The sequence below is a fragment of the Columba livia genome, chromosome Z (genome assembly GCF_036013475.1).
Source record: "Columba livia isolate bColLiv1 breed racing homer chromosome Z, bColLiv1.pat.W.v2, whole genome shotgun sequence".
Lineage (NCBI taxonomy): Eukaryota > Metazoa > Chordata > Aves > Columbiformes > Columbidae > Columba > Columba livia.
Genome location: NC_088642.1, coordinates 37,596,835 through 37,623,085, shown reverse-complemented (window position 1 = coordinate 37,623,085; position 26,251 = coordinate 37,596,835). Strand labels below are relative to the sequence as shown.

Genomic DNA, 26,251 nt, shown 5'->3' with positions numbered 1-26,251 from the left:
ATCCTGGTAAATATAAACAGTTCCATCACTAAAGATGATTGTACGAGACTGGTTACTGTTTGCTTTTACAAGGAGTATTATAGAAATCTCCTGACTTGGTACTGCTTTTGCTAAGAACATATCTGTGGAATTGTCTGTAGTATGAAACTGCATATTAATAAGCACTTGAAAGAAGGAAAAATTATCTATAAGAAAGATTTGAAATCTCTTATACAGCTGATGGTTATATTATTTCTTTCCCAGAGATGATTAAAAGGCATGGTGCAAAGCAAATACCTTCTGTCAGAAAAGCTTAAGGCATAGTGAACCTATTATGTAACAATGTATGTGAGAACTGAGAAATTTACCAAGAAATAGGGTCAGTAAAGATATAACTGTATTAGCTGCAAAAGCTTTAAATTCTGATTACATATTATGTTTTCTCATCTGAGACTACTTCAAGTTTTGGTATAACCAGTTACGCTATTAAGAATCTGTAGCCGAATGGCAAAGAAATTGCCTTGAAACAGAATCCGTAGGGAAGGGGCTGGTCTTAGGTTCCAAGTTCTGTTTTGGGAGGTTTCTTACATACTGATGTTCTGAAACTCTTTGTCTTGCTAAATTCTGCTAAGTCTGGCTTAACTGCTTCTGTGTGAATTCAGCTGGGACCTACACACTATGCTTGTCCCTTCAGTAGGTATGAGAATGAGTCCCATTCACACTTTTGATCAGTGGCAGGCATAATTGTCTTTTAGTTGCTGGCAGTCAATTTGAGGACCTCAGTAGCATGTCTGATTTGGACGGGGGCTTACCCAGTGCAGGTTGATCTCAAGCCATGGAGAAATACTCAATTTACAAAAGTCTGTGATGTGTGATGTTATAGCCGTCACAGATGGGTGGCATTTCTTTCTGGAGCAGATTAATGAATGATCGTGTAACCTGCTGTGCTGGCAAAGCCCTTACCTTAGCTCTCATGTGCTTCAGCTGCAGTTTAATGTGACTGCCTGAAATGGATTAGGCGGATGAACTCCAGAGGGGAGAACTCTTCTCAGGGACAGTGGTATTGTCAATCAGCACAACTGGACTTGGAAGATTATGTTCAAATGTGACCCAGGGGGTCAAAAGACAGCTCTAGCATTTATTGCTCTGTTGGCAGTAATGATTTTGGTAATGTCTTCTCATTAAATTATTTAAGAATTGAGACTTGTGAGCTTTGTAATATATGTGTGTACCAGAATGGAATATTTTGTTGCTTAATGTGGTTGTTACAGACCTAGTACAAGCAGCACTGAAGTGGAATTGAAAGAGACTAAAGTAGATTTCCCCCTCTGCTCTGCCCACTCCGGCCCAATTTCTACCCAAATAAAAGTATATGTGAAAGTGTATGTGCACATATGTCAGGTCTAAATGCTACTTTTTAGCACTTCATTAATTATCTATAACATTGGTAACTTTACCTTACTAGCACCCACATTAACCCCTATTTATTATTTAAGAGAGTCTCAATTTTTCAACAGGAAATCTGTATAGACCTATGAAGTTAACTGCGGTGTTAAGATAAAATAAAACTTAAACGTAAAAGTTTGGTGCTGTTAATATACTATGGAGTTTCAGCTTAATTTTCTGTTGACTGGATCTGGATATGATTTTCAGGTGACTTCATAGTTTCCCTGGCATATTTGGAACACAAATTATTTAGACTGTTGTCTTGCCCACCAAAATATAAGAACAGGTTAGTATAAAGCTGAAGCAGGGAAAAAAAAGCGCTAGTTGAATGACATCTGCAAGCTTTAGCTTTCAAAGTTTCAGACTGTAAATTGAAAGTTCACCAATTAATATATTCATGTTGTGTTTTAGTACGAAGACAGATCAGTCACCATTGTTTGTCTAGAACTTGTTTTCCTTTTTTTTAAGCAGCAACCTAAAAAACCCCAGGAACTATGAAGGCCATGTAAAGACTACAAAATATACGTTGAATGGTAATCACCTAATTTCGCTATGGCAGAGGAAGATGAGATCTAGGAATAGAATGGGAAACTGGACAACTCACAAATGTTCTGTGACATGCTGAATTACAGAAATAGGAGTTCTATTCCTGTCTCACTTCTCACAACCTCATTTCTGTGGTTGCATATGAGGTGGTAGGGGACATCTAGTGAGAGAGATTTTTCTTCTTCTTCCTTTGACTGAGGAAAAAAGTATTCAGGGCTGTTTCATTTAAAATTGTCAGGAGTCTTACAGAGAGCATACTTTTGATTCCTGATCAGTAGAAGTTTTCTTCCCATCTTAGTTACGAGGGCAGCAGATTTGATATATTAAAGCAGAAACAGACCTTGCATTGTGTAAACCCAACATATAAGTCTAATTATTATTTGTGAAGTGCCTCATGGTTCGTGACAGATTTTGCTTTCGGTAAAATGTGCAGTCATTTGAGGTTTTATCTATGCTTGTGAAATTAAATGTGATAAATATGAAATTCTTGTGGCCAATCGAGCAGAGATCTTTTACAACTTAAAGTATGCCATTGGAAAAGTATATACACTGTTGTACCTTTTTAATAATGGTGTGTCTGCTTCTACCTAAATGACTTTATTTCAGAGAATATTTTGGGGGAGCAATTTATCTTCTGAAACAAAATGAAAACTTCAACACAGGGACGATGTTCCTTGTGGCTTTCTGTCTTATTCTGGTTTATACTATGACAAATAGAAAAATCAAAAACAACCTTAGACTGCTTTTAGTTTTGATGTTGAGATAGCCTTCCCTGAGAGACTTACTGTTTCTCAAGTTTTCTTTCGCATTCTTAGCCAATAAGCCATTCATCTTTATTGAAAAAATACTTCTTTTTGGTGAAGTTAGCTCTAAAATTTTATATCAGAAACATCTGTAAGATATTAACTTCTATATTTATTTGGTTTTGATATCATAAAAGGTGATGCAAGATTTCTAAACTCAACAAAATTGATGTGTAAAAGTCTATATGTTAAAATAAGGGGTGTTTTTAATTGCTTGATCTACAAAGGAGCTAATGCTAAATTCTTTCCATGTGTAATCATACTTACTAAAATGCAAATGAAAACTTAGCTTTATATTTATTTCTACTATTTGCATTACTGTCATTATTGTGTGTCTGTGTATGATCAGCTGAACACATACAACATGCCGAAGTTCTCCAAAGTACTGATAATAACTCATTGCTGCATGTTCCTTAAATTTTTTAAATTTTTTTTAGGAAAAAGTTTTACCATTGTAGCACCACATGTTATCTGGAATATGGATGTAATTTAAGGACTAAGACATCCTCCTTCAGCCTATGATTCTTTCTTACTCCCTTAACTGTAAAAGCAGTTATTTGTGTCTTTTTCCAGGAATTAGGGAATGAAGCATAACTGTCAAAAAAAAAAAAAAAAAAAAAAAAAAAAAGAAAAGAAAAAAAAATGTTTTTTTAGTAAATCAGGTGTACATTTTAAAAATCCAAGAACTGAAGTTCTGCTAATTTTATTGCAAAGAAATTGCTTTTATTTTTTTGAAAGCTTTTAATGCTGGCTGAAATTTGATGTTTTGGGGTTTGGGTTTTTTTTTTTTTTTTTTAATTCTGCCAAAAATTAATAAATTACTCAAGTTTCTTAGGTTGCAAGAAGCAGCATTGTTGTGTGAGTTTGAGTCAGTGAAATAATTATTATGTACTGTAAAGTAAATCAGAGATTAATGCTTTTTTTAGGGCAATTTGTATCAAACAAGGGATAGTATTCCAGACATTCACTAGATCTGCCTCTTCATTAAAACAGATTTTGTGAGAAACTAGACATTTTTTAAAGACATGTTTCTTCTTAAACATTGGAGGATGACTTATGGTTGTAAGCAATTGAAAAATCTTGTTTGTATAATTTCAGTAGTTAATCTTTAAAGACAAAAGAAATACAGATGTCAAAACCAACCAACCAATCAACAACACCCCCCAAAAAACCCCAAGAAACAAAACTAACAAAAAACCAGCCTGCAGATACATGTAGGCAGTACTCAAACACTCTTGGTAATAATGATTTTGTGTTTTCAAAGTTGATTGGTGATTTTTGTAATTACCAAATTGTGAAGTGCTTTTACTTAAGTTACTTTTAAAATGCTGCTGATCTGTGAACTTCTGTTATGATTTTCTCCTGAAACTTTGCCTGTATCTCTACAAACGTGTCAACTGTATAAGACACAAGAACACCTTTTTCTAGCATAAGGAGCAGATAGAGCTTCTGGAAGGAAATTTGACTGGAAAATGTAGATGGGAATAGTGGCAAATCAGTTAATTAAATGCTTCAGGATTTTTTACATAGTAATTGATTGCATTGACATTTGGATGTGATGCTTGGACTCTGCTGTTGACCCAAGAAAAATTTGCATTAACAAAGTGGGGAAAAAAAAGTGAAAAAACAGATAACTGCATGATGATGATAAATCTCAGAGAGGGTGGGAGGATGGGCAGGAATCAAGTTTCTGTGCTTTTGAGGACAAATATGAGTGAGGCAATCAAAAGGAAGCAGCTTAACAGTGTGTACCCTCTTGCTCTTACAGGCATTGGCAGAAAATGAAAGTAGCTGGCAAAGTCCTGAATACGTAGAAAGTCAAGGCTAGCATAATGCCATTAAAGTCAGTGTTATATTTTGTCTTGTTTACATTTTTATGTTGTCAAAGATCCTTATGTAGATTTGAACCAATAAGTGTTTTTTTGCTGATATTGACCTACTTAGTTTTGGTATTTGCAGCTTTAAACGATTGCACTTTTCCCCTGTGTAAACTGTATATATGTTAAAATTTTTCTGATCCAAACACACTGGGAAATCTTTTCTTTCAGCTTGGGAATAAATTCTTAGTTTGTGGATAAGCACAAGAATGAACTTAAGTTTTACTAGATTCTTATGTGACATGAAGGACTGAGATGTGAAATATTAAATTTAGCATGGTAGTCTTTAGTAGAAGACTTAGGGCTAGGAACTGTAAATTACTTATTCCTTGTTCTGTTCAGCTTTTGATAATTTTTTTTTTTTTTTCAATCTTGATGCCTCTATGCCAAATTGGACAACTTCTGTAAGTCATGGGGTTAGGAGCTATAAATGGCATGAAATTTTAAAAAGAACAAATGCAAGACTCAGCACCTGGGATGGAGTGACACCAATCACAGGTGTAAACTGGGAGAGCAGTGTCTGGGGAGCAGCCCTGCAGAATGGGCCCTGGGGTGCTGGCTGACAGCAGCTCAGTGTGAGTCAGCAGTGTGTGCCCTGGCAGCCCAGAGGCAAACCCCATCCTGGGGGCATCAAGCACAGCACAGCCAGTGCTCAGAAGAGGGGACTGTCCCCTGGATTCAGCCTTGGTGTGGCCTCACCTTGAACACTGTGTGTGGTTCTGGGACCCATGATACAAGGAAGATGTGAAGGTCCTTACATGGCATGTCCTGTGAAGAGCAGCTGAGGACTCTGGGTTTGTCTAGTTTGGAGAAAAGGAGGCTGAGAGGTGCCCTCATTGCTCTCTACAGCTTCCTGAGAAGGGGACGTGGAGAGAGAGATGCTGATCTCTTCTCCCTGGGATCCAGGGATAGGACATCTGGGAATGGCTCAAAGCTGTGCCAAGAGAGGTTTAGACTGGACATTAGAAAGCATTTATTTATTGAGAGGGTAGTCAATACAAGAGGCTTCCTAGAGAGGTGGTTGGTGCCCCAAGCCTGACAGTCTTTGAGAGATACTTGGCCAGTGCCCTTAATAACATGCTTTGGCTTTGATTAGCCATGAAGTGGTCAGGCAGTTGTACTAGCTGACTGTTGTATGCACCTTCCAAGTAAAAATATTCTATTCAGAAAAAAAGTATATTTAATTGCAAGAAGGCTGACACATGCTAATTAAATTTCAGAGGGCTTTCTCTTGGCTTGCAACCAATTTTGTGAATGTTGTAAATATTTCTAGGGCTTTCTGAAGTGTGTTAAGTTCAGTGTGTTTCCATGTAACACCCTTTTGGTAGAGCTTAATAAACTGAATATATTAAAACAATCTCTAATTGTAACACCTCTCTTTCTACATCATATTGTGTTCTTTTGCCAGCTGCTTTTTCATTTAGCTCTGTGCTGCTTCATTTTGGTTGGTTTGCTAAGTTTTTCAAGAATGTTTAAGACTAATTCAATATAAGTTTGCTTTTATTGCTGCAATATGAAAAGATGCTAAAATAGTTTATTGTGGTGATGTATTTCCGTATAGGAAAAATGTAGAATGGTTGTATTTCATCCTTCCTCTGTTAGTTGTGTGTTAGCATGATATTGTCTCTTGCAGAAGAAATTCCTGGTAAAAAGCAGTAAATTTAAAGTCTGCTACATGTGGATCTTTTTATGTAAATATCAGGAAAATATTTATTTGATTTGTTGAAAAGTATATGAGCATTGAAAAAGATTAATTGATTATGAGATCTCGATTATTCGGCTGAAAGTGTGCATTAAAAGGAAAGCACTTACTTGAAATAGGCAGAGATCATAACAAATGCTGGTTGAAACCAGCACAAAAGGATAATAAATCCGGCTTATTCATTGCTTTTCTGTTTTCAGTCTTAATGAAACTTTTGTGTAAGAATAATTTACTTTCAACTTGTTTGTATTAAACTGTTTCCATGCCTCTAAAGAAAGTTTTAAGTTTAAATTTTAATCCCTCATATTAACTGTCTTGACAAAAATGTATCTTTCTGCTTTAAGATAGATTAGACCCTAATGTTCCAGCTGTACAGAATCTGCTATTTTTTTTTTTTTTAATATATTGAGGTAGAACTTTTCCTCTGGAGTTTTATATTTTTATTTCCTCATTTGCAAAATAAGAGAGTAGATTTTTGAAAACATGTGGTGTTTTTGTTTGTTTCTGAATACTTTGACTTTTACAAAGTGAGAGTGCAACCAGAAAGTAGTGTAACGGAAGTAAGAGTGCTCCAGGTTACAGTAGTTACTCCTAATGATGAGATTCTTTATTTGAAATATAATTATCAATTGGATGTCAACTGGAGAAGAATGCATATTGTCAATTTACATTAGCTCTGCATTTCTGCTTAAGAAGAACATAATTTATTTTTTATCCTTAAGATAAAGCACAGTATATTTTCTGAAAAAATATTCAAACTATTCTATAATAAAGTGGTTTTCTTTTATTAGACTGAATAATTATAATTATACTGAAATTTTCTGCATTTGTTAGGTTGGTGCAAAAGTAATTGTAGTTTTGGACCGTGAATTTTAAATCTAGGCTCAAACACATTGTTATTAATCAAAATAAGAACCATTACAATCAACAGATTTTTGCCAATGATAAATGAGTTTGTTCATTCCTGCAGCACAGAAGTCTGTGCTTCATGAATCGATGAACTCTTGGAAAGCAATTTCTGCATCCTGCTGGTTGTGGAAGCATTTTCCCTGCAAAAAGTTGTCGAGATGCTTGAAGAAGTGGCAGTCGCTTGGTGAGAGGTCAAGTGAATATGATGGATGAAGCAAAACTTCGGTAGCCCAATTCATGCAACTTTTGGAATGTTGGTTGTGCGACGTGTGGTTGGGTGTTACTGTGAAGAATTGGGCCCTTTCTGTTAACCAGCGCTGGCTGCAGATGTTGCAGTTTTTGGTGTATCTCATTGTTTTGCTGAGCATCCTTCTCAGATGTAGTGGTTTTGCTGAGATTCAGAAAGCTGCAGTGGATCAGACTGGCAGCAGACCACCAAGCAGTGACCATGACTTCTTTTGGTGCAAGTTTGGTTTTGGGAAGAGCTTTGGAGGTTCTTCTTGGTCCCACCACTGAGCTGGCCTTTGGTGGTTGTTGTATAGAATCCACCTTTTGTTGCACATCACAATCTGATTGAGAAATGGTTTGCTTTTGTTGCATAGAATAAGAGAAAATGACACTTCAAAATGATGATTTCTTAAATTTTTGATCAGCTCGTAAGGCACCCGCTTATCGAGCTTTCTTCACCTTTCCAATTTGCTTCAAATAGTGAAGGACTGTAGAAGGGTCAATGTTAAGTTCTTCAGCAACTTCTCATGTAGTTGTCAGAGGTTAGTCATCGGTGATTGCTCTCAATTGGTTGTTGTCGACTTCTGATGGCTGACCACTATGCTCATCTTCAAGGCTCATGTCTCCTTTGTGAAACTTCTGGAACCATCACTGCACTGTACATTCGTTAGCAGTTCCTGGGCCAAATGCATTGTTGATGTTGCAAGTTGTCTCTGCTGCTTTATGACCCATTTTGAATGCAAATAAGAAAATCACTTGAAAATGTAGCTACTCCTACATTTATACAGTCCTAAAACTACATTCGCCCTTTGAAGGCAACTGCTGGGCTGATGTGGCCCGCAGTGAAAATGAGTTTGACACCCCTGCATTAGTGGCTCTTAATTTTCTCCTCAATCTGAAGGTGTAAGATGCTGCTAGTAAGGATTTTTGTTCAGTTGTTTTACATAAAGTAGGGTGATGGAGAGCTTGATGACTTGAAAGAAGAGATAACACATTGAGAGAACGATTAGGGAGAGTTGGGCTATGTGTGTTGGGATTAGGGCTTGGGCTGGGATGATGATTTGTTGGTAGATGCCACAGTCCTCCTGATGTGAGAGATGAGGAAACCTAGTGAAAGTTATCAGGAAGACCAGCTTGTCGATATGTACATCTTCATTTTCAACTAGTTAATTTTTGCTTAGATGAGAAAAAAAAAAATCCACATTTTCTTTGAATCTGTGTTTTCTGTTATCAAATTAGGAAGTATTTTCTAAACATAAAAATATATTCCATATTTTTATATGTTTAGGACATAAAACATTTAAACTGTATGGAAAGAAACTCCTGGAGATTTTAGCATGTTGAACTGTCCACAGCATTTTAAGAAAATGCTTTACTTAAGTTTCTGTAGGGAGTGGGAAGAAGGCAGGTCTCTTAAGACTGTTGAAAGCAACTTAAATTTCTTATTTTCTTTTCGTTAGGTTGGCTGAAGACTTTTGATGATTATTTCAGAGATCAGACACAGCATATCTTAAATAACATGGTTATAAAACTGCAAGAAGACAACCGAAGGAAATTTATATGGTCTGAGATATCTTACTTCTCAAAATGGTGGGATGGAATAGATAGCCAAAAAAAGGATGCTGTTAAAAGGTTTGAACACTGAACTATTTCTTATCTTCCACATGGCATGGTCTGAGTCTTTGTGTATCTGACTACACTGTAAACTTGAGATTTCACTTGTTGTGATGTGGAATTGCTAGAATAATTGACCACTCGAGTGCTGATTTTTTGGAGGCTGCTTTTTTTTCTTTCCAGTTACAAGATAAAAATACGTTTAGAGATGAGAATTCAAATTACTGAGTTGCTGAAAAAAATGACTGAAAGTTTCATTGTACAACCATGAAAATGTCATTCAAATTGTAATGGCGTTGTGATTATAAACTTCATTTGAAGTCACACTGACGTTTTGGCAATGAAATAAAAACAATATTTCGTATTAGCTAGTTATATAGGGTAATTTTTATTCAGTTGCAACACAATTATGAATTGAGATTTTTTTTTTCTTATATATGTGTAGTTTTTATAAATATGCAGCGCTTAAATGGTAAAGTAGTACATACTCTACACCCTTGGTCTTAGTTATTTTAAAAATTGTAACTTAAAATGTAATACAGAAATAAAAGGTTTTCCTAGATATTAAGACAACAGAGTGTGCTGCTTAGATAAACTTGAAGTAAGGGTCTAGTTTGGAGTTTTCAAAAAGGTGTGGTTTGGGGTTTTTTTTGTTGTTGTTTGTTTGGGTTTTGTGTTTTGTTTGTTTGTTTGTTTGTTTTTTAACTTTGTTTTAAGACAAAATCCAACAGTTTTTGGCTATTCTCTGTGATGTCCTCCTCATGACCCTTTTCAGGATGCATGAGTTGCATCTTAAAGGCTACGAGAATCTCACAGCTGCAAAGGTTAGGTAGTACTCAAAATTTTGGGAATGACACAGAAAGCTTCCGATTGAAAGTTCATGTACAACGCATGAGTATTACAGCACAGCTGTTGCTTTTGAGATTAAAAAGGTCCCTTGGAGCAAAATAAACAGTACATGGATAAGTCACTAGGGAACTATGACCTTTCTTGAGGGGAGACAGGTATTGGTTAAACTGCTGTAAGACTTACAGAAGCTACACGGGAGATAATTTTTGCTGTATGGTTTTCATTACTCTTATGGATATTATCTGTAATGTGACAAAGTTTTAGTAAGTTTACTGTATTTCGTTCCTGAATTCATTTAACATTTATATGGCATTGTACAATGTAAGTGCTGAAATTACATTATTGAACTTTAGGCACCACCTGAGGCTGGAATCACTGACATCTTAATAGAGAGACCGGATCATCCCAAGATCGGTTTCAAGAAGGCATTTCAATGAATGAAGTGGTCTGAAGCCTTTATAGATAGAATAAACTTGGAAGCTCTATCAGCTCTCTAAAACAATAAAAGAACGGTAGATCAAAGGTGGGGAGGTATTAATAGAGCTTAAAATGTGCAATGCCTATGCATCTTGCTCAATTGGCCTCCAGTACTGTGGCACATACACTTTTATTTTTCCTATCTATGCAGGAAATAGCCTTCTTCCTGATGGAAAAAAAAAAAAAAGTAAAATATTATGGCACATGCAGTAGAACTAGTAGTTTTAGTCAATTTAGTCAATTTCACAAAAATTTTCCATGTTAAAGAAATATAGTCGAGTGATGGAAGCAGCACAAGCGATTTATATTTTGGCATCTTTTCCCTGGTAAATACCTATTTGATATTTGGAAATTTATTTTTTAAGAGTGCATTTTTATATGTAAGATTTTTAACAAAATTTATATATTTTTCAGGTTAATGAAAGATGGACAATTTGAAATAGTAACAGGAGGATGGGTCATGCCTGATGAAGCCTCTTCTCATTATTTTGCTTTAATTGACCAACTGATAGAAGGACATCAATGGCTAGAAAAGAACCTTGGTATGTAGCTTGATCTAAAATTTAGGTGTGTTAATGCATTAACTAGAAAATGCTTTTTTGTGTTTCTGAGGTGCTTAGAAGGCTCTCTTTACTCTGCTTTCCAGAAGCATTAAATCAGACCACTTACTGGAAGCTATAGGACTGAGTATAGTGTTTGCAATTACTGTTTGCAGTTAGAAGTTCTTGGATTAAGTGTATTTAAATGATTTTATGCCATAATATTTTGTCTCAATCAATGAAAGGTGTGCATGGTATATTAACATAATAGAATATAACTCTAGATAATGCTCAATTGTAGGTCCCATGCCTCTGGTATCACAGACAGTTTCAAACTGTCATTTCTGTCTTTTGAAAATCATTACAAAGGCCTTAAAATTTCTTAAAATTGATATTCTGTTCCTGTGTTTTAATTTGTACTCCAGGCTGTGTATTCATTAGGGTCTCATATGCAAGACTTTCAAAAAATAAATATGAAATTTAATAGCAGTTCTTGTAGCAGTACTAGTTACAAAACCTAAACCCATTGTAATGTTAGAATCTTCTATATTTAAAAAAAAAAAAGCCAACTCATTCTTTTTTGCAACTTTGAGGAATTACTGACGGCAGTAGCATTGACCGAACTGTTTTGGTGGCTTTGGGAGTGTTAGTTTATTTGTTTACTTCTATGAGTACAGATAAAGTTTCATAAGTAGAGATAACCCTTTTTATATAGAAAATATTTTTACAGTGATTTTAATAATAAGTTAACATTACTTGATCCAATTAACTGAAATTATTTTGAAAAGCTCTTTTACTATGTTTTTCTTAGATTAAAATTTCCATAGACAAAGCTTGACATATTTAATAGCTGGGAGGAGAGAAGGCCTATAAAAGTTAATGTATTCCCTACTGTTTTTTGGTAAGACAGTAAAAATGTGGCTAAGGAACCATGTTATAGAATCAGTTAAATAAGAGTTAGATACAGCCTCTTTACTTGTTAGTGTGAAGTTCGGTGAAAACATGTTCACCAACATGATTCTAATGATTTCCAACCAAATAAATCAGAAGAAAATTTAGTTCCAAATCCAACAAAGGTTAACATAATTTAAATTAAAGTTAAAATTTAACAAGCTACAACATTAGTCTCCCTCCATTCATTTTCTTTTAGCTTTCCTTTCCAACTGTAACAGCTGTCAACTAAAAGTGAAAAAGCAGCTGTATTTCATTATGATTCTATGTAAAGATGTTTGAGACACAATTGAAATATTGTAATGATGTAGAGTACTAATATCAGGTTTTTATGCAGTTACACAGAATGCCTTGCCTCTAACACATTTGATTGTTTTTGTTTTGTTTTTAATGAATTATCTGTTTAATTCTAGCTTGTTAATTCCAGGATGTGTTCTGCAGGAGGCTTAATACTCAGCTGTATTTAATTTATCTTCTTGGAAATTTTAACTGTAGTGCTCTGATTTGAATTATATTAGTATAGTTTTTTTTGAGTGAAGAGTAAAACTTTCTTTCCTTTTTACTGTTTTATGTGTAAACAGGAGTAAAACCAAAGTCTGGCTGGGCAGTTGATCCTTTTGGGCATTCACCAACAATGGCCTACCTTCTGAAACGCACAGGATTTTCCAATATGCTTATACAGAGAATTCATTACTCAGTTAAAAAACATTTTGCAACACAAAAGACCCTAGAATTCTTTTGGAGACAGAGCTGGGGTATGTGTTTTTTTGTTTTGTTAATTTACACAGTTTGGAGAGTACTTGAATAAATGCTATAAAAATCTTTACAGAACAGGTTATTTAGAAAACTTTCTGTAAGCTTGAAAATTTTAGACTTGTAGTTCTGTTAAAAATAATTTTAATGTAGGTAAAGTTTTGGATATTTTTTTTTTTAAGTAGCAGAAAGCGAATGTGAGTGTCTGTGTGTTAGGAAAGGGGTTAAATATAAAAACTGTATTATTGCCATTGTTCCCAGTTTCTCCTCTTTCATTTTTGCTTTTGCTTATTTCCCTTCTCCCACATTCCTTACAAGTATATAGAAAAAAAAAAAAGTAAATGGGGTGGAATATTCTTTTTCCTTTACTCACTTTTGTTTTCTTCCTCCTACTCCTACTGTGTGGAAATAAAGTAGAGGAGAATGAACATTTCTCTCAGACAGAGAAAAGAAAAAATGTGAATATCTGAAGGTGGAGAGATCTGTCTTATGTTCTTACTAAGGAAAAAAATTTCAAGCAACCAGTTTTCCTCAGCTGGGTGTGACAAGATAATGTCATTATTTACAGTAGCATTCTGTGGACTTGAAATTTGTAGGTTATCTTTAGTAAGAAAAATAGATTAAAAATATTTCACCATTTTAACCTGCAATGAAATTATTATCTAAAGCTTTATTCTTAGAATAAATACAAATGCTTTTTTGATATTTTTATGCAATATAGAATATGAAAGTTTTCTTAGCTAATGTAGTGTTTACACCTTAGCAAACTGATGTACCTGTAAATGAATGCACTTTTCTACATGAATATTTTGTTTTGCTTTGTACCAGCATTCTAATAAGCTGTATGATGAATGTATGTGCAGTTGAGGTTTTGGTCTTTCTGGTTTTTGAAGTAAGATAGTATATCACCACTTTATTAATAAAGGGTCAGACAAACATATTTAGTACTTACTATTTAAAGGTGGTGGTGATTTTGAACTTCCTCTTTGTTTTTAATCAGAAGTTGTAGGAAGGAAGGTATTTGGAGAAAGCAATATGCTGCACAAGTAAACTTGACTTGAGGAAAACATACCACTGTAAAAGCATTTGTAAGAAACTGACACTTTGGAGATTTTACTTTGAATGTTGACGTATGACACTCAATGTACAGAACACTTAATTGACAGGCCTCTTTCCTGAACAGTTGCATACATAAATCACGTGTATGATTTGCTCTAGTGTTTGGCCTTCAAAAGAACGCTTTTCAAAACAGATCACATAGCAAAGGTCATTGCATGCTCATCTGGGATAATACGTCGAGAAAGAGAACTCCTGTTGTTGAAAAGTAGAGGCATATACTTATGTAATATTACCTCTTTTAGTAATAAGCAGAAGTAAAATAGGAGTTTTTAGACAAAGGTTCTGGATTGGAACTGTGACGACTTATGATGTTAAGGTTTTGAAAAGTGTTTTCATATTTATTGTTGGCATACTTAGAATCCAGATTCTGTGGCACATTTACAGCATTCTTCCTTTTTTTTTTTTTGTTCAGCATGAAATTACTTTTAAGTTTTTAGTGTTGGAAATAGGTAACCAGCATTTAGTGGTTTTACCAGATAAATAAGCTTAATGGTCTCTTAAGTTCTATGAGAACTTCAGGTTGTCTTTAAAGTTGAATTTTGACAGACCTTATGTTGAGAATTGACAAAATATATGTAGATCTTTGCTACTAGTGGGTTAAACTTTAGGGAAAGGACTGACTACATGGAGAAGTTAGGATTGCAGAGATGGTCTCTGAAGTGCATAGAACTCTAATTTTACATATAAGCACACATAATCTATCTACGAGCACATACTGTTAATATATTGAAGCTATGTGATCAAGAAATTAAGATATTGCTAAAGCCAACCAATTCAAATGTTGCACTAATGAGGGTGGTAGTTTTTGGTTTGTGGTTTTGGTAGGTTCGTAATTGTTGGTGATTTTGTTTGGTTGGTTTCTTTGTTTGTTTTTGGGTTTTTTGGTTGTTTGGTTGTTTTGTTGTTCTTGTTTGGTTGGTTGGTTTTGTTCATTCAAAAGTATGATATGTGTTTTGTTGACCTCTAAAATTCTGTCAATCAAGAGGTTTATCTAGGTTACAAAACTGTAACATTTTGTTCCTATCTCTCCCACTCAGCTGGTGCTGAACATTCCAGTCTTGGTTGCATCTCTGTTTTTAGCCTCTTTATATGTAAGATGGATACAAAGGTAGACTCCAGGTATAGATAGTCAAAGCAAGGAATTGTCTTAATCTGAAGTTTTTCTTAAAATTCTCAGATTAAGAACATGGAACTGATTTAGTTTTGGCAAATCTGAAAGGGCTTATTTTAAAGGTGTGCTCTATGTATTTAATTCCAGATTTGGGATCCAGTACAGATATCCTTTGTCATATGATGCCTTTTTATAGCTATGATGTTCCTCATACTTGTGGTCCAGATCCAAAAATCTGCTGCCAGTTTGATTTCAAACGTCTTCCCGGAGGAAGAGTAAGCTGTCCATGGAGAGTTCCACCAGAAGCTATTCATGTTGGAAATGTTCAACACAGGTACAGTTTTTGCATATTCTGCAAGGGAATAACTTTAAAAAATAAAAGGTTTGTGTTGGTCAAGGGTGATATCTAGTGTAGCTTGGTGAATTTATATAGTTTTAAAAATAAACTTGTTATTGGAAAATAATACCTATTACTTCATGTTTGCTCTTAAGTTCAGGACATAATTGATACTGAAATTTGAAGGTAGGTTAAAATTACTAAAGATGCATTACATAGTTTTCCGTTCATGGTACATGAGTCTATTACTATCTCTGAATGGGAGACAGAAAATAGTCATCTGTTTGGTTATAGTCATGTTACTGGTTTACTGTATTTTTTTGCAAATTTTATGAGTACACGGTGATCAGTCTCCTTCCAGTGTAAGACTACATGGTGTAGTATGCTGTAACTGCAAATGGTGAGATTTTTCCATGGTATATCCTTGCAGAAGTTGGCAATCTGTAGCCTAGCTTTCCTGAAGTGAACACTTTCAGTCAATCTGAATCCTGTCTTAATGTCCAGAGGGAGCAGGGAGAATCACATGAACCTCAATTTTATTTTTCAAATAGAAATACTGAGTTGTTTTGCCATGGGTAAGAATCAAGCTTACAGTTTTAGAAAACTTCTTTTCAGTTTTTAGAGGAGGGGGGAAAAAGCCAACAAAAAAAAGCACACCAACAAAAATCCAACAGAAAGCCAAAAAACATGAAATGGAAAAAGATTGTACTCTGGAGTCCTGTTACTGTTTCCAGGCCTTCAAACCATCCCCAAGTTCAAGAGTTTGAAATGTGAATAGGTGTTTAAAATTGTTGCAAATTTCTGAGTATAACAAATGTATTAAGGATAGCATAGTGACTTTTTGGTTCTAGTCCTGATGCTGAAGTTTTGAAGTGATGATGTGATGGTGATGCATGGGTTGTCTACATGTCAAGTCTATGTGTCCTTTTTGAGTATGAATTGTGCCAAGCATCTTGAAAACTTCACTTTGTCAGTAAAATTCAGTTACAAAATTTTACCAAAGTTAAAACTAAAATAAAAATAAAGTATCACAATTGTCATATTTTAAAGTAGAAATTGGAATGGACAGTAAAAAGTAATTTTCTTTAAAAGTAGGAAAATGAGTGCTGGAGGTAATATGAGAACAGTCGAGCTAATAGAAGAATCATTATGACACACCTAGTGCTTATCAAATGTGAGGAAAAGCTCATGTGTCTTTAAATTAAAGTTGTAAAGAAGAAAAAATCTTGAATATGTATACTAATTATCGGAAACAAATATTTGTAGAAGAGTAAAAGCTTGTTTAACAAGTACCTGGAACATACAGGCTATAAATACATTGTAGAGAGCCTGCTTAGAATGTTTTTTAAGCTCTTTGGTTTTTAATTAGATCTTAATTTATCCTTGTACTTCCAAGATGTAACCTTTGCATACCAGTCTAAATTAGACCTTGTAAAATAAATGGTTCTTTCACTGTTTCACATGAAGTCAAAGAATAAAAGAGATGTGGTGTGTATGTAGTGAATGTATGATCAAGTTGAAGAGGTCATCTTCTGAGAATGGTCTCTGAAACGTGATCTTTTGCTTCAGCTTTTGGTAGCTAAAAAGTGTTTCAGTGTTGAACAGGGAGTTGAAACAGCACTGTGGTAGATAATACCTAAGGGAAAAGTGAAACTATCACATGGTCTTTGGGTTGGCAGCATCAATTATTTACATTTGGAACACTGGAAGGAACAGAAACTATACTTTTGAGACTGTAGTTTCAAATAAATCCAAATTTCAAATAAAACATAGGGAGTAGTGTTTAACTGGAGAATACCAAAAACACTGCTTATGCTTTACGAAAAATAAAATGTTGGAATATTGTAGGCAACCCTGACCTCTGTAACAACTTAAGTTTTACAGTTCTTATGATGAGGAGATTTATGAATTTCAGAAGTAATTGGAAAATCTGTGTTTACATCCTAAGCCTTCCAAGGTTAAAGGTTTATAGCACATTAATTAATCTGTCTCTTATCTCTGTTTTGTTTTACAAAACTGGAAAACTACAGAAGAACCACACAACATGGATCTGCAGAAAGTATTTGATACACACTTGTTTAATTTAGAGGAAAGGTTTAGATCACTGACATTTCTTCAATGCTAAAGGTGCAACAGAATTAGTAAAACACAGATCTTGAATACTCAGCTTGGACTGTTGCTTTTGATTTCAGTACTCTTATGGCCATACAATATTACTGAAGAGATATTGAATTGAAAACTTAGGGCTAGTAACTGTTTGGTTTATCATTGCCTTGTGACTTGCATCATGGTTTGGTAGGAAGGAATGAAACAGCAGCCTAATTAAGAGCCTGTACTTGCTTAATTACACTTCATAACAGCTAACGTTATACAGATTGCTGTTGCACTTGGCCTGTTTTGCAGCTGCATCCTTATGCGTATGTTTGAATGCTGAAATTCTAGCTTTTCATGTTAACAAGCAAAACCAGCTGATTTTGGTTTGTTTTGTTTTTTTTTTCCCCTTGAATGTGCATGAGTTGTTTTATTAGAAGAAGCATAGCTTGTTTTGGTGTGTGTCTCTTTCCCCACGTGTGGAAATAGGAAAGAGTCTGTACTATAAGTTACACGAAAACTTACTTTACACTCCCTACTGTTCAGGAGACCAGTTTTACCCTTCAGCTTTTTTCTCTTTGTGGTTGGCCACATTATGCAACGTGTAATTGGCATTCAGAACTATATTGCTGATGTGACATTACGGTTAATGTTTATGATTGTGAACCGCTAGGAGCTGAGACTGCCATCTTAGAAAGTACTCATCCTATCTGCGTAGCCATCTCCTTTACAAAAATACTTCTATAGAAAATTGCCAATCCACCAAATGGTTCTGTTTTCTAGTTAAGATAATTGAGCAAAGAGTGAGTCCCGAATGCTTCATGTGCTGTATGGGTGAAGTAGTAGAGACTGCAAAGCTATGACCAGTGTCAAACCTGTCACGTACTATTTACTTGTAGCTGCTACAAAATTTCTTGTGATTCCCACAGACTCTGGGTGTCTGCCGCACCTTCTCCTTCGACATCGAAAGGGGCAAAACCAACCATGTTAATTGTTCTGATACTTGGAATTTTTGCCTTAAAAGAACACCCTTCTGATATGAAGGGGTTTTCTACTTTTGTGAAAAGTCTTAGGCATTCAGTATTATGTTATTATGAAATACATATTATATATTCAATACTATATGAAAGCTTCCCAAAGAAAGGTGAAAAATACTCTTGATACTGTTACTGACAACATTGCTATACTTAAGTGTTGCCTCCTAAGAGTGCAGTTAGGGTTGCTCTGACTATTGTACATAATGCATCTTGTGTACAATTCCAAGAACTTTTGATTGTATAAAATCAAAATCTGATATGCTATCTCCATAATCATCGTGCTACAAAAAGTTTATCATGACTGATCTCTGTGGTTTTCAATTTTTCATTCAGATAGGCAGGATAAACATATATCAAAACATATCTAATGTGTTACTGAGGAATCTGCTTGGTTTAGGTTTGTGGTTGTTGGTGGTTTTTTTTTTTTTTTTGTTTTTTTTTTTTTTTTTTTTTTTTTTTGTTGTTGTTATTTGTTTGTTGATTTTGGTGTGTGGTTGTTTATTTTCCTCCAGAAGTATTTCTCAACTTAAACAAATTCTCTGTGGGGCTTTCTGCTGCCTCTTTCTCACTCCTGTATGAGATAGTGATTTAGGACGCTATTTGAGAAAAACTGAAGAGGATATACCTGACTTGAGACATATGGTATGGTTGGCAATGGAGGAAGATTCTGCTGCCCCCTTAAAAGCACCTAATAATCCCACAGTTACGAGTACTTTGAAAAAAGGGAGAACAGCAGCACTGGTTAATTTTGCAGCAGATTTGTGAAGAAACTAGAGGAGGAGTTTGAACAGAGATGTCAAAGTCAAATATCCTGTTAACTGTAACCTTTCCTAAGTCCTGTATTTTTCAAGAGACTCTAAAATGAAGTATTTTTTGAACCAGAGACTGCATGTGGAAGATCTGAATTAGGCTGGCATCTTTGAAGGTAGAATACAAAGTCATGTGTTGTGCCAATTTTTCTCTTAGTTGTGTGGAGAGGTGGTCTTTATGTTTAGATTTGCAACCTGTCGAAAGTAATGGAAAATATTGTTTCAAGCATAAATATTTGGTAATCTGAACTATAAATTAAACTACAGACAAGAGAGGTGGGGAAGCCACTAGTTGGGTCTATTCTGGTCTCAGCAGAACTATGTAGATTCTTAACTAAAGATTTTGTGCCCCATTTCTTACTCCAGAATAGTCAGATCTTGTATTTACTCAGTACTTATATAATCTGATAAACAAATAAACCGTGACTTGCTGGTCAAAGAAATATGGGTTTCAAATATATTGGACTAGATTAAATTCTGACTTTAATGTTTATATAACAAATCTTCAGGAGTATGGGTTGAAAGTAGATTTTTGGTAGACTATCTATTAAAAAGATTTAGGGAAAAAAAAGCTCACTGGAATCTGGATTGCACTGCTATTTTCTCTTTAAAACCTTGTAATTTGTATTCCTGTTTTCTTAAATATGTTACTATGGTTTATATTCCCTAGCTAAATGATTTCCATAACTTTAATTAGAGAACACCAGTATATGACAAATTTGATAGTGGTTGTGGTTTGGAGGGGAGAGAAAATAGACCTTTTTATTTACCCATACATGGGGCTTGTAACGTTTGATACGTTGCTGCTTTGTGACAGAACTAATGTTTTAGGTGTCAAAGAGCTAGTAGGTGCCAAAGGATAATTTTACTGTTTTTCCCATGTGTGCGTGTGCACTTTTTTTTTTTTTTTCTTAATTGAAGGCCAAAAGCCGGAAAGCAATGAGTTTAAATTTTCAGGACATGTACTTAAGAGGGCTGGCTCTAAGGTGAGAAGCTGGCTGAAGGGGGAACAGTGATTCTTAGATGTGAACTTCCTCCAGTTTTGTTGGTTGGTTGTTTTTATGTTTGTTTGTTTGTGTTTTTTTTTTTTTTTTGCAAGGCTAGAGTTCCTCAAAGATAAATTTATGGGCAATTTTTCTGTCAAGGACATGAAGATATGAAGTGAAGTATCCAAGGGATTTACCAAAGGGGATGAGAAGAGCTTGCTTATTATTGTAAATAAGGGCTGGAGAGGATTAGTATTGTTTTCTAAATATAAAGCAGGTAAACATAATTTAAACTGAAGGTTAGTTTTGGCACAGGAACAAATTGATGCAGACTGACATACTGTTTGAGATAGAGCTTGTTAAGCTTATTGGAGAATTTAATTAGCATAGTGTTTAAAACAAGAGTAGTTTCAGTGTGGTGTCCCATTGGAGGGAGTTGCATCCAGCCTTCTGTTACAAAATGAGATAGCAGAGTTTTGTATGTCTCGTTTAAGGTCACCAAATTGTACAACTTGATATGCAGGAAATGTTTTGTCACATTCTGACCCTTATTCTTCTATTTTCTTAATTACCTTCTTTTTTCTTCCCTCAAGGGCTTGGATGATTTTAGATCAATACAGAAAGAAGTCAAAGCTTTTCCGCACTAAAGTTCTGTTGGCTCCGCTAGGGGATGATTTTCGCTATACTGAGAGCTCAGAATGGGATCAGCAGTACCAGAATTATCAGAAGCTGTTTGATTATATGAATTCTCGTCCTGAGTGGCATGTTAAGGTATATGCAAGGCTTTTTCTGGTTTTGGGAGAAAACAATATTTCCCTGTATTTTTAGATTCTTCATGGAAAAAAATTATGGTATGGAGTTTTGTTTGGTTTATTTTCTTTTAACTGTGGAGCTTTATATATTATTTAACAGCAGGTTGTTTTGTCTTGGCAGATTATCATTTTTTACCTTTACCACCTCCTCTTCCTCCAATGCAAAAACTTTGCTATTAGTAATATCTACTTGAAAACTATAAACAGTATCCAAACCAGATTATTTTACAGAATGTCTGTTAGGTTTGTTTGTTTTGTTAGTACTTCGGTCTCCACAGGCTTCAGACACTTGCTCACCGGCTTTGTTATTTGAAACTGTTGCATTTTCTTATTAGAAGTTCAAGCAAAAATTGTTGCTTTGCTTGGATCCTCTTGGTTTTATGTCCCAATACAAACATACAAACAAAACAATCCTAAGAGTTGCCATTGCTGGCACATGTTGAATAAAATAAAATCTAATAGATTGCCCTGGCTACATAAGGAATGAATATACTAATACAGTTATCAGATGAGCTATCACTTTAATTATGTTTGAGTGTTAATATACATTTCGTACTGTCTAATACATAAACTGAGAACTTTAGGGACTACTTGTACTATAGATGTTCTCTGTACCCGAGACACCTTTTCATCATCTTTTGACCTACCCTGTAAAGGGCTGTTACTGCCTTATTTGGGCATTTTTTTAAATGACCAGACAATACTGAATTATTTATACTCCTCCATGTTACATCTCTAAACACAGTTTCTTTGTATATAGTTTTTAAAGAAATAGCTTCTGAAAGCAAATGCTGATTTTATGATCAGCAGTCAATTTGGGTTAAACATATGTTGGAGATCTGGGGCACAACAGAGTTAATTTTGAAAACACAGGACTAAGACAACTGTGCTCTTGTTTGGTAGAATCATAGAATCATTTTGGTTAGAAGAGACCCTCAGGATCATCTAGTCCAACCATAACCTAACTCTAGCGCTAAGCCACGTCCCTAAGAACCTCCTCTAAATGCCTTTTAAACACCTATGGGCATGGTGACTCCGCCACTTCCCTGGGCAGCCTGTTCCAACACCTGACAACCCTTTCCATGAAGAAGTTTTTCCTAATATCTGATCTAAACTTCCTGTGGCACAACTTGAGGCCATTTCCCCTTGTTCTATCACTTACTACTTGGGAAAAGAGACCAACACCCTCCATGCTACAACTTCCTTTCAGGTAGTTGTTGGGAGTGATAAGGTCTCCCCTCAGCCTCCTTTTCTTCAGGCTAAACAGCTCCAGTTCCCTCAACTGCTTCTCATCAGACTTGTGCTCTAGACCCTTCACCATTTTCATTGCCCTCCTCTGAACACTCACCAGCACCTCAGTGGCATTCTTGTGATGGGTGACCCAAAACTGAACACAGTATTCAAGGTGGGGCCTCACCTGCGCTGAATACAGTGGCACAGTTGCTTCTTTAGTCCTGCTGGCCACACTGTTCCTGATACAAGCCAGAATGCTGTTGGCCATTTTGGCCACCTGAGCACACTGCTGGCTCATGTTCAGCCAGGTGTCGACCAGCATCCCCAGATCCCTTTCTGACAGGCAGCTTTCCAGCCACTCTTCTCTGAGCCTGTAGCACTGCCTGGGGTTGTTGTGACCCAAATGCAGGATCCAGCACTTGACCTTGTTAAACCTCATGCAATTGGCCTCAGCCTAATGGTCCAGGCAGTCCAGATCCCTCTGTATGATCTTCCTACCCTCCAACAATTGGCCCAGTTTGGTGTCATCTGCAAGCTTACTAAGGGTGCGCTCAATCCCCTCATCCAGATCATAGATAAAGAGATTAAACAGAACTGGCCCCAGAACTGGCTCTGGGGAACACCACTCATGACTGGCTGCCAACTGGATTTGGCTCCATTCACCAAAATTCTTTGAGCCCAGCCATCCAGCCAGTTTTTTATCCATCGCAGAGTACACCCATCCAGACCATGAGCTGCAGCTTCTCCAGGAGAATGCTGTGGGAAATGGTGTCAAAGGCTTTACTGAAGTCTGAGTACACAACATCTACAAACTTCCCCTGAACAACCTGTTCGAGTGTTTTACCACCATCATGGTAAAAAATGTCTTCCTCATGCCTAGCCTGAACCACTTCTACTTTAGTTTAAAACCATTACCCCTTGTCCTGCTGTAACAGGCCCTGCTAATAAGTCTGTCCTCATCTTTCTTATAGGGCCCTTTGAAGTGCTGAAAGGCTGCAGTGTGGTCTCCCTGGAGCCTTCTCTTCTCCAGGCTGAGCATCGCCAACTCTCTCAGCCTGTCCTCACAGCAGAGCTGTTCCAGCCCTCTGATCATTTTTGAGGTTTCCTCTGGCCCCTCTCCAACAGGTCCCTGTCTTCCCTGTACTGAGTTGAAATGAAGCTGAAATGCTTTAGGAAGAATTATTCAACTTGTCTGAAAAGTGTGCAGGAAAATTTTAAAGCTCTTTAGGATAGGATTTCTGCTATAGTACTGCTGGAAGACTGGCACATTTCTGAAATTTATATTAAACCAAGCATATTCTTTCTCTTCCTATGTCTAAATAAAGGAAAATGTAACTATGTTATCGTAATTCTAATTTTCATTCAGGCCCAATTTGGAACTTTATCAGATTACTTTGAAGCTCTGCGCAAAGAAAGCAGTTTGGGTGAAAAGAGCAGCAATTCATTTTTCCCTGTTTTAAGTGGAGACTTCTTCACCTATGCAGACAGAGATCATCATTACTGGAGTGGATATTTTACATCACGACCCTTCTATAAACGACTAGACAGAGTCCTGGAATCCTACTTACGGTAAATGCTGCCACCCAGTATGTTTATAACATATGTATTGGTACACAGGAGAGATGACTGTATGAGTACTCTGAATCTGTTGGACAGATGGAAAAGTGATTTTGAAATGCATAGTTTAAGTTTACTCAGATTAAAGCCTAAATGGCCCCCAAATATAGTTCTTGTTACAAGGATCAATTTGTGTATCTGTGTTTTTTTGGTAAATTCACAGAGAGACAATGATTTTTTTTTTTTTTTTTTTAATCCAAACAAATAAGTTGTTCTAAAATATTATTCAAGTGATCAGCAAGTCCTGATTTCATGAAAAATAGCAGATAGTATGCTTTTTATTTCTGTGTCGGATTTGGCTAGCTGTCAGATCAATCTGTCATTATGGCTATACTGTTAACTCTTTTAGAGAGAAAAACAAAGGTGTGAATTTTACAAAGGTTGTTAGAGGGCTGGGAAGTAGTCAGGAATATTGTGTGCCAAGTATAAGGTACTACTCTGCTGAAAATGGTTTGCATCTTCTTTAAAAGAGAAATTATTGCTAAATTTCGGTAATGGAGTATTTAAGTGGTTTTCCCTTGTAGCAGCTCATGATAAAACACATTGTAAAATAATTTAGCTGTATTTTAAGGCTCCAGAAAGAAATCTGGAACAGGTGAGTATGATGTAAACCTTAAACATTTCATCAACTGCCAAAACTTGCAAACTCTCTTTCCCATAGATTATTCTTCCTTGGATCCTTAGATAAAGGACATATTTTGTCTTCTGGAAGGACCCTTTAAAATACATCTGTTGTAGTACTTCTATATGCTGTCAAGACCTTTTTGTGCTAGAGAAGAACTTCTATAATGCTGAGAAATCCTTCCTTAAGGATTCCTTACCTTTTTTTTTTTTTTTTTTTTGGGGAGGGGGGTTCGGGGGGAGGTGTTCTAATGTAGGGAAGCAAGAGAGGTGTGGAAAGTAGCCTTTTGGAAGCACGGGAAAGTACCATTTTGGAGGCAGATACAAGTGCCTTTCATAAGAGAAAGCATTGAAAGAATAAGGAATGTGTAAGGTGAAGGGACATCAAGGGCGTAAGAATAGAAAGGTGTTGGGGAAGAGGCAGTGTAACGTAGAAGTCATTGCCTTGACCAGCAAGGAGAAGTCTCACAAATCTGAAAGCAGAGAGGGAAGAAGCCAAAGACTGTCGGGAAGGATAAGAAAAATAAGACCAAAGCTGAGAGGAACGACAAAAAGCCAGGCTAGGATCCTTTTGGCAGAAGAATGTAAAAATAATATAGTAAGGAGAAGTTACCAGAGGAGTTTTAATCAGGACTTTGGAATGTTACAAGTGTTATATACAAAAACCTAGAGTGTTAGAAGATTACAGAGAAGATATTTGTAAGGTTAACAGTAATTAGGAAGTTTGACATCTATTCAGAAATAGTTTACAAATACAGTACCAAGCAGCACTAGGAATATGATTTTCTTGAAAACATTTTTTTTAACTTACTGTATCAAAATGAGTACTAATTAGCTCTGTTCTCATTAGCTTGTTTTTCATAGGAATCTTTGATTTTCAGTGAAAACAGCTTTGTTTAATACTGCCATTGGAAAACACAAGGTATATAGAAAACAGGATAGATTATGTCCTTAGAAATCAAGATCCCTACTTAGTTTGTTTTTTTTTTTTTTCACATTTTGCCTCAATTACAGTTTGATGAAATGCACCAAGGATTTAATTTTCTTTTAGTTTTATCATAGCCTATTTTGTCAATTTTTTAAATTTTATTGTCATTTTTCAATTTTTTATTACTAATGCTGCGAAAACATCATATGAATTGCTTTCAAGTTTATTTGTAGTATTTAGAACTTTACACTGATTCCTTCATGTAAGAGTTTCAATTACCTTTCAGTTACTTTTCCGAAAGGCATAGGAGTTCCAAGTCTTCCTTATAGACAAAGTGGCTTTGAAGTGAGGTTCTGGAAGCAGTATGACCTGAAAATGTTTTTACAGCTTCATTTTAGTGTTATTTCTTCTGTTTTTAAGGTTGTTACCATGTTTATAAATAATAGACTTTCCTATTTAAAAACAAAACAAACAAAAAGATGAATTGTGGGGAGGGAAATCTAACCTGTATTTTGAGGACTAAATTTTTTTGTTCTCTGCTTCATAGCTACAGTTCAGTAACTGTTCAGTGGCTAAGTCAAATTTTTTTAAAAGGATAAAACACTTTCAGATGGGGTTTATCCACTATATGTGTATCTGTGCCTTTTGAACTACTATATACTTCTTTTCCTTTCAAGTTAAACTGTAAGAGAACAAAGTAGGAGCAATGAATAGATGTAGGAATTGGCACTAAGCAATATTAAAATCACAGCCATTAAGCTTAAGTGCACTAGCAATCAAAAAAAAAAAAAAATATTATTACTTTTGGCACCTTGATTTTGTGTGTAACTTCTCAGAAGTCTGCTAATCTGTAAGAGCAAAATCTCATTCTATCACT

The 26,251-nt window shown here is 35.6% G+C and overlaps 1 protein-coding gene across 2 annotated transcripts in view; it reads left to right on the top strand.

The window, feature by feature from the left end:
- MAN2A1 (mannosidase alpha class 2A member 1) overlaps positions 1-26,251 on the top strand; it is a 112,245-nt gene that overhangs the window by 23,389 nt on the left and 62,605 nt on the right. For both annotated transcript variants that reach the window (XM_065046649.1, XM_065046650.1), the window contains exons 4-9: positions 8,951-9,122; positions 10,845-10,972; positions 12,502-12,675; positions 15,051-15,237; positions 20,757-20,934; positions 23,575-23,777. In XM_065046649.1, coding sequence (XP_064902721.1) covers positions 8,951-9,122; positions 10,845-10,972; positions 12,502-12,675; positions 15,051-15,237; positions 20,757-20,934; positions 23,575-23,777 — 1,042 coding nt within the window. The remainder of the gene's footprint in view (positions 1-8,950; positions 9,123-10,844; positions 10,973-12,501; positions 12,676-15,050; positions 15,238-20,756; positions 20,935-23,574; positions 23,778-26,251) is intronic.